At 41.8% G+C, this 8,876-nt stretch overlaps 1 protein-coding gene across 2 annotated transcripts; it reads right to left on the bottom strand.

The window, feature by feature from the left end:
• Positions 1–88: 88 nt before the first annotated feature.
• LOC130167333 (cellular retinoic acid-binding protein 1) lies at positions 89–6,749 on the bottom strand. 2 transcript variants are annotated; one of them, XM_056373389.1, is made up of 4 exons: positions 6,586–6,749; positions 5,561–5,739; positions 5,037–5,150; positions 89–690 (listed from the first exon to the last, which is right to left on the bottom strand). In XM_056373389.1, the coding sequence occupies exons 1-4, from the start codon at positions 6,653–6,655 to the stop codon at positions 640–642; spliced, it is 414 nt and encodes a 137-aa protein (XP_056229364.1). In that variant the 5' UTR covers positions 6,656–6,749; the 3' UTR covers positions 89–639. The 2 variants fall into 2 exon arrangements, with proteins under 2 accessions (XP_056229364.1, XP_056229375.1); XM_056373400.1 differs by lacking the exon at positions 6,586–6,749 and adding an exon at positions 5,836–5,894.
• Positions 6,750–8,876: the final 2,127 nt, after the last annotated feature.

Consider the following 8,876-nt stretch of genomic DNA (forward strand, 5'->3'; position numbering starts at 1 on the left):
TTTACAGTGACGGTAATTTTAGTTTATAAAATTTTTTGTGTGTGATTTTAGCAAAAAAAAACAACAAAAAGCCAGAAAAACTCGACTATTATTGTTCCAGTTTGGTATTTTCTTTAATTGGATAATCCATAAATCCATTCATCCAGTTTCTGCTGCTTTTCAAGGTCGTGATAAAAAGATATGAGCTGAAATTATTGTTACACAGAACGGAGGAGCTGGAACTAAAAAAAAAAAAAAAAATAATAAAAATGTGATACAGATGTCAATAAATTCATGAACTAAATGATTCAGCATTTCTAAATGAAACAGGTATTAAATTCAACTCTGTGTGGTATTAGAAACAGAACTGAAGGTTTTCCCTCCAGAAACCCTGTGTATGATACGTGCCACTTATTATTTATGAGAGAAGAAAGTCTGGAGTCCGCACACTGGAGCTCTAAAGCATGAGTTGAACAATATCACAAAAACAAATCATACTTTGATCATTTCATTTCCAATGCAAAATTATGTACAAAAATGGGGGAAAAAAGCAGCTGGGAAAAAAAGAAAATGCGAAACACTGAATGTGAGAAACATCATCAGAAATCTTTATGTGAAACTTCTCACACTGACTGATTATTTGTTGGACATGGAGCTCTGCTACGCACGCACGTAGATCCTCGTGCACATCACGTCGTCCGCTCCAAAGATCTGAAACAAGATTGAGAAGAAAAAGAACAAAGCCTCATTATCACTTCATCAGCAGAATCGTCTTCACTGATGTTTGTAGCTTCTCAGATATGAGGATTTGAAACTGAATATCTTCGGCTCTCGGACTGTTGATTCAGACTAAACAAGACGTCGCCTTGGTCACCACGTCTCTTTTTCTTTTTACATTTTATGGACAAAACAGTTAAAGAACCAGTGGGTAGTTTTAGTGGCATCTGGTGGTGACGTTGCAGATTGCATCCATATGAATACCCCTCCCCTCCCCTCCCCCCTCCCTTTGTGAAACTACGGTGGCCTTCAGGTAACATAAAGCCGGTGTTTGGTTTGTTCATTCTGGGCCACTGTAGAAAACGTGAAAGATGAAACACAATTCTTAGTTCCAGGGGATTGTACATTATATAATCTATTATAACATGTAATATTTTAAAATATCTCTACAAAGTTCAGTATTTACTCCCAGTGGATACAGAAGTTTACAGGAGAAAATATAACTTTCAGTGGAGGAAGAATTCAGATCTTTTACTTCAGTAGAAGTGACATCACCACGGTGAAAATATACTGTCACACATAAAGTCCTGAATTCAAACTGTTACTCAAGTAATAACATCAGGTTAAGTTTTATTTTATTTTAAAGTGCCCATCACTAATATATATATGATATTACTGGATTATAACTAGTGATGCATCATGTCTTTAATCACTTTAATGTTGCAGGGGATCATTTGAATTACTTTATACACTGCTTAGTATCTTACAGTAACCAATAATAATCGATGATTTATTACTTGATTATATTTTTATTAGAAAAACTAAAAGTAACTAACTCTGTTTAAATAAATGTAGATGAATAAGAAAAACAGTATTTCCCTCTAGCATTAAATGGAAATACTCCAAATTGTACTTGAGTAACTGTCCTTTGTACGACTGATAAAAACTGTTCGCTCGTCAGCGTCTCACTCTGACACGTGGCTCGTAGTCTCCAGATATCTTGATAATACCATGGTAACGCCGTTATATCTCCACCAGCTCTTGTGTAACATACGGACTAATATGATCTGAATTCGTCTGTGCCGGAGAAACAGACGTGACAAAGGCTGATATGAAAATGGGAGTGAAGTGCAAAGATTTATGGGTGTCCCCGGGGCGTAGCATTATGGGTAACTGCACAGCGCCACACATCATCATTAACTCGGGCAGGGGTGGGGTTAGCGGGCCGGCGCTGATGTGAGACGGCTCCATCTGGCGCGTGGTGCGTTGCCGAGGGAGACATTAACCCGGAGGAGACATCATGGTCCACCGGTGTCTCTCAACGGCGTGATCAATGAGACCAATTAATGAGAGGACACACGCAGATCTGGACCAATCACAGACGCACGATTTCATCTAATCGCACGAAGCTTTTAAAAATCGATATGTATGAGGCTCGAAACGTAAAGGAAGTTAGTTTATCCTCTTTTTAACTGCAGACTCCCCAAGTGGTCATTACCGTCCACCCGTCTTAGATCACAGTAACTCGCCACATGTTGTCCTCATTAAACCCGACGTCCATCCATCTCTCCCCAGGAGCCTAATTGCTTCATCTGGTGGCCTGTGCTTTTTTATTCAAGATGAATTCTTCTGTTTATCCCGAAGGATCGATCGTACTCTGCTCTGTGAACAGAGAGTCAAGTCGTCGGTAGAGGACGGGGTCGTCTTAGGTTGTAGTTCCTTTAGTGGCGACAGAATATTAAACTGGTGCTTTCCATAACAGTAGGGGGGGGGGGTTAATTTAACTTTGTTTATTTCTGTTCTCTTCGTTAAAGACGTGAAACGATGTTCTGACGACTCCACCCAACCTGTCACAGCTGTACTTTCAGTTCCTGACCTGTGCCGTGCTACGGTTGGATAATATTTATGAATTATATTTATTGTTTATGTCGTGTTGACACTGGAGAAAATGGCAAATGAAGTATAATTAAAGAGGCTACCGATAATTATTCTAAACTCCCTACATGTTTGTGAAAGACGCTGTTGTCTCTCGGTGAAATACACGGACTCTAGGAAAATAAAGCCTGAATAATAGACTATATCAATTAAAACAAAAATCATATATCAATATTGATTTTAAAGAATCCAATAGTCATTTAGCCCGAAGTTTTATTTTTCCAGCCTCACTGTTTTATGTGATTCATTTGTTTATTTTAATATTTTAAAATAATTTTATTTATGATGTGGTTTTGTTTTCATTTAGTTTCCTCTTTGTGAAACAGTTTGTGACGTTGTTTTGACAGTTGCTTTATAAATAGTTTATTTTTATTATTTCACAGTTGAAAGATCGAGGTGACGGCGCCCTCTGGTGGACAAACTCTAAATGAAGTCTGAATGAGTCACATCGCCCTTCTAAAAGATTTATAAATGGTTTATGATTAGGTTATTAATCCGGTTGTTAACAACAAGAATACAGACCATAATATGTGTTGGTACTTTGTGAATCTTTGTCTATTTTTTTAACAAATATTCAGAGCCGTGGTCAATTGGAAATCACAATGTTTTTAAGGGAATATTACAGGAACTTTGAGACTCATGCAGTCATGTTTTTAAAGGTAAGTGATGTGTTCAGGTTCCGACCTCAGCCTCATATTTCTGCTTCGACATCATTCTTATCTTAAAAATCTAAATGAAACATGAATGTAGGTGCGATAAGAGGGAATATATATCCGACCCCTCCCTCCTCGCTGGGATCACATTTAAACTCTTTTCTTTTGACAGTCCAGGTTTTTTCCCATGACTCAGTCCCCTGCGCCTCTCAGGTTACAGCCTATCAGTCCAACACGGACACACGTACACACCCTTATCTTAAATAGAAAACACATTTGGTCCTGGTCTGAAACCGCTTTGTCTCAGGGATGTTGATTTCCCGGGAACTGGAGGCAGAAGTGTCTCTGATGGATGCCGGATCCTGAACGGCAGCGTCTAACAACAAACGTATGTCGGGGAAAAGTTCATTTATTCCTTGGACATCTACTTTCAGTTTCCCGCCCGTGCAGCCTGTTCCTGCAAACTGCAACAAGCTCTCGGCCTCTCGTGTCATTTTTCTTCATGTGCATCATTCAGACATCGGATCAACATCAAATAACAAACGTCACCTACATGTCAGAACTGCCTTAAATATGATTTTCTGTAACAGATACAGGCGTGTTTGTCCACACCCTTCTCTGGCAAAAGAAAGAAATACAAGAAATGGATGATTGCTCCAAGTGGCCATGGGAGTTTAGGACATTTCTTTGGAGCTACAGAGTGTTTTGTAAAAATATTGACATTTTCACATCTGGTGTAACCACCCAGTCACGGCCTCTGCCTCTGCTGTGGTTCATCACTGGGAACTCAGACCAGAGGATGTGATACCTCTCTCATGTTTGGACAGTAAATATGAAGCTGTGTCTCTCGCTTTGTTTAGACTCGTACAAAAACCCATTACTGATGAATCTACTGATTATTGTCATCTTTTGGTCTTCAAGATGTCCGCAAATGATTTTTAAACAATTGCATGTTACAAGTTCCCGAGATGAAGTCATTGAACGTCGTGTTTAATCTGATCAACGATCCAACGGAAAAAACAAGTTTACGGTCCCAGAGGACTGAGAAAACTAGAGCGTATTCACGTTTACAAAGCTGGAACCTGATTTCGTCAATTAACTGTTGCAGCTGCAGTATAAACAAAAGGTCAGCAGAGTCTCCAGAAAGTAACTGCTCCGATACAATTAAACCAACGAGAACAAACGGATTAATGAGCCGCTGCTCAGCTGATTCTGTTCCTTTGCACAGAGCCAGGCTGGCTGTTTCCCCGTTTCCAGTCTTGATGCTAAGCTAAGCTAAGCTAAGCTGAGCTAAACGGCAGCTTGGCAGCTGAAATGTGAAAGTATTTGTTTAAGGATAGTTGGACAAGGATAGTTTTAACACAAGTTGAAGACCGTCTCTGTAGCCGGTGCCCCATGTGCTCAGAGCGAGAGAGAGAGAGAGAGAGAGAGAGAGAGAGCTCCAAATCTGACACCTCATCAGACTTTGCAAAACATCCAAACATCTGTTCATCGATCTGCAGAGACTTTAGATGGAGGCTTCCTGCTGTGAGCGTTTTGGATCCACAATCTTATGAAAGAAAACACATTTTCCAGAGAGAGAGAGAGAGAGAGAAAGGACGTGTGATTCTGAGGTGGCAGACTTAGAAAGGTGATGATCTCTGGGTACGATCCGTAGATTAGATGAAGTCTACGCCGTCTTGCTTGTGGCCCTCTCTGTTCTTATCTGTCTCCATATCTGTGGGTACAGTGAAAAATGAAAAGGCCACTCACCAGCACCAGTTCCTCCCCTCTGAGCTCTCGGCTCCAGAAGGTCTTGGGGCCGTTCCCGCTCAGCAGAGTCTGTTTGCAGTAAATCTTGTTTTCTGTTTCCCAAGTGGCCAAGCTCTATAGAAAAGCAGCACTTTAATGAGGTTTTCTTATATTTATCCCGTCAGTTTCACCTGGTTAACAGGAGGTCAGCAGTAAAAACACAAGTGGTCGACAAGAGGTCAGTTTACTTCCTCTCTCCTGTCTTTGAAGGTTCACACCGGACTCTCCTGCATGTTTTAGCCCGTTTACTAATGTCTAAAGCAAACGGTTTAGTTTTTGTCAGATTAGTTGTACAAACATGTAAACAGTTTTCTGACTCTTTCATGGTGCGTTCAGGTGCAACATCCCAGACTTATCTTGAATACAAGAAGCTAACAAACTCACACCCTTCTCATGTTGTATGTCCATATTTTTCTTATTCTTAGAGGGTCAGCAAGACGAGCAAATATTTCAGAATAAAAGTTCAGGCAGTTAATTAAGATTACCTTACACTTTCTGCCGTCCACCGTCTCCTCATTAAACTCCTCACCAATGAGGAAGTTGATCTCCGTGGTGCGGACTGTGGTGGAGGTCTTGATGTAGAACTGCTCGCCGTTCTGCTTGATCTCCACGTGGGGCTTGGACGCGGCGGCCACAGCTACGGTCCTCAGCATGGCGTTCACACCTGGACACGGGAACACAGACACACCTGTGAATATTAAGTAGTGCCGACGAGTCTGTAAAGCAGTAAATGGATAAAACTGACAAGTAGAAGACCCACTTTCTCCGTATTTTATCGTTTGACATCGAGGCGTGTCACCTCATATTTTTGCTGTCTGCCTCTCAGTGTTTCAGGGACGGAGCTAATTTAGCAGAAACGCTTAAAAGGGTTTTTCTATCTCAAAACAAATGACTTTTTATTTGTCGGGAGAAGAAATCACTGCACAGAGATGTTGGTTTCCATATTTTAAAAAACCAGGAGCCTCCAGCAGCTGCAGGAGAGATGGTTATCAGCACATTGTGAAAGCAGAGTCAGTGACAAGGTGATGAGAGCCAGGAATGCTTTGTTTGGCTCTCCTGTAGATGTGATGGAGTCTGTCTCCAAATGAGTGGAAAAACTATCAAGTCACACAGTCGCAGTGCAAACAATTAGAGAGGGAACCGCTTCAGTCTGTTTCTCATCTCTGGAGGTCCGTCACTCAGACACTCGGCATCTGTTCGTGTAAAACAAGACGAGTTTGTCTCCTTCTCTAATTAAAACCAGTTGTGCTGCACGTTGTTCAGTTTCCTGGAACCTGCAGCTAAAAAACCTGCAGAGCTCAAAGTCTCACAAGCAGTTTTTACATATTAAAATCTAAAAAAGAACTTTCTAAATGAACCTTAATCCGTCCGTCACCCAGGTGTCTACAGGGCAGATAATCCACCTGTGACGAGCTCATCCATCTCATCTTCAGTCCCTGGATCATCTCTAAAGCCCTTCTCACTAAAACACGTTCAAACCTTCACAGAAGAGAGAGCAGACCGTCCTCACCCAGAGCTTTCAGCAACTCATCGAAATTCTCGCTGCTTTTCATTTTCCAGCTTCCTGTGAAATTGGCCATTTTTCCTTCCTGTGGGGTCGGGTCTGCGTTCAGCCTTCGCCTCCTGTCGTCTGTCGTCTCCTGCGCTCCCTTTCTTCAGGCTCTTTCTCTCCCTGCGTTCCCTCCTCCTCCTCCTCCTCCTCCTCCTCCTCCTCCTCCTCCTCCCTGTGTGCAATGATCCCACTCAGCAGCCTGAACCCCCTCCACCCCGGCTTCCTCTCCCACACACGCTTCCTCGGTGGATTATTCTCATCACAGATTTCTTTTAATGATGGAGTTAAATCATGTTTTGGTGTGAAGGACTTGCTGCCTCATCTCTGACACTTAAAGGCTTTAGACTAAATATCTGTATAAATCCCAGTCAGATCTCAGTCAGTCTTATTCACTGATTTCTCATTGGCCCCCGCGGCGGAGCAGAGGATCATCTACTCTTCCTTTTGTACGGAGGGTGTGGAAGTTGGTTTTAAAGGGTCAGCTCATTCAAATGCCATTTAAAAAAATTACATATTTTCTCACTTACCCCTAATTGCACCTAGTCATGTAGACGGTTTGGGTTTTATTTGCCCAGGGTTGGAGATGAAGCGTCCAATAGTATCCACAGAACTCTTCTTCATATATTTTATTTGAAGTATTTCATATTTTTTTTACCAATTTTTGACTGTAAGAGAGAAAATGTCTTTCACCTCCAGTGTTAGATGGTAGAGGAATAAATCTCAGTGACGGATGTTTGACCGGTTTTGACACTGAAACTTAAAGGACGGGTTCAACACTCGTATGATCTTCCTCCAATCGGATAAAGACCAGACTGAGATAGTTCTGTTTGGGAACAAAGAAGGATGAAAGTGAAAGTGATGGGCCTCCTGACCTTATTAACGCACTTCACGTCTTCCAGAGTCGATCATCACGACGCTCTTCTTCTTCTGCTCTTACTACAACTAAGAGAAGAGAGGACGTAGCTCCAGGTGTCAGGTCTTTGACGGGCTTCCATCTGATACAGATCAATTCAAAGATGTATTTTATTGTCTTCAGAAATGTTCCACATATAGGAACATTATGTGTGAGGAGGTGGAGGAGCCCAGAGTTAAGACAGGTGACAGGGTTTCTGCCTCTCTGCTGCCCCCTGCTGGAAGATTACAAACCTGCTCTGTTCGACTCGGCCTCCATTTCATCTGTTCATCTTTGCACTTTAATATAGATATTATCTGTGTTTTTATACTGTTTTCTTATTGTGCTTTCACTTTCCTGTGTGTGATAACGTACAAACAGCCCCTCCCACCTGCACAGTGACACAGGTTCTGAGAAGAGATCCTCTCTGCGGGTCGGGGGAAGAAAAGAGGGACAAAGTCCACAGGCCGAGATCTGAGTTGGAGTTCAGCTGAAGTTCATACGAAGCTTCTGAAGCGCGAGTCGGACAAATCCAGTGTTTTTTATTCCTAAAGTTTCAGTCGTTTCAGTAGAAAATTCTCACTTTATGTTGCTGTTGTTTCGCCCACAGCTCATCACAGATGCAGTGTCACAGAAAACACAGTCTCATTGAAATGACATTAACTCCATGATCAGACCCCCGGGATCGTTTATGTCCAGCTTTGTGACGAAGGACATTTATTAACCCTCAGAGGTCGGTGGGTATTTTCTCAGTTTCTACATTATTTTCTTAAGATACAGATATAAGATATAAGATAATACCCAGGTGCTTTATGTCCCAGTTTTCAGAGCTATCTCAGCTCTGTCTGTGAGGCTCCTCCTCCCTGCTGACACTGCAGATCATTTAGTCCAAATGCTGTTTTTAAAAATTCTTCAAATCCCTTGTGAAAACAAACCTTGACTGATGTGGATGAATTTAGCTTCATGAACACGTGAGTAAAATCCTGAGATAAATTAATAACAAATGTTCTGTCACTCTGCTTTAAACAGATTTCATTGGCCTGCTTCGCGGCCTTGTAGCTCCGCCCATGAGTCTCGTACGATCTCGCATGAACGTGAAACGTGAAACGTGAAACATGAAGTGGAGAGTCGACAGATTCTCACAACATTCAATCATCATGTTTCTCCGCTGTGTTACCGCAAAGATATTAATGGAAACATCTGTCGACCTCAGAGGGTTAAAGATGAAACATCTGTGTTAATGCGTGTCTCATCATGTCACACGTGAACCTGAGGATGAGTCTTTACACAGCTCCATCTTCAGCTGCTCTCCACGACTCTACGCTTTAACCAAAGCTGCACAACGCATTACACAACA

Source organism: Seriola aureovittata, chromosome 1 (genome assembly GCF_021018895.1).
Source record: "Seriola aureovittata isolate HTS-2021-v1 ecotype China chromosome 1, ASM2101889v1, whole genome shotgun sequence".
Classification (NCBI taxonomy): Eukaryota; Metazoa; Chordata; class Actinopteri; order Carangiformes; family Carangidae; genus Seriola; species Seriola aureovittata.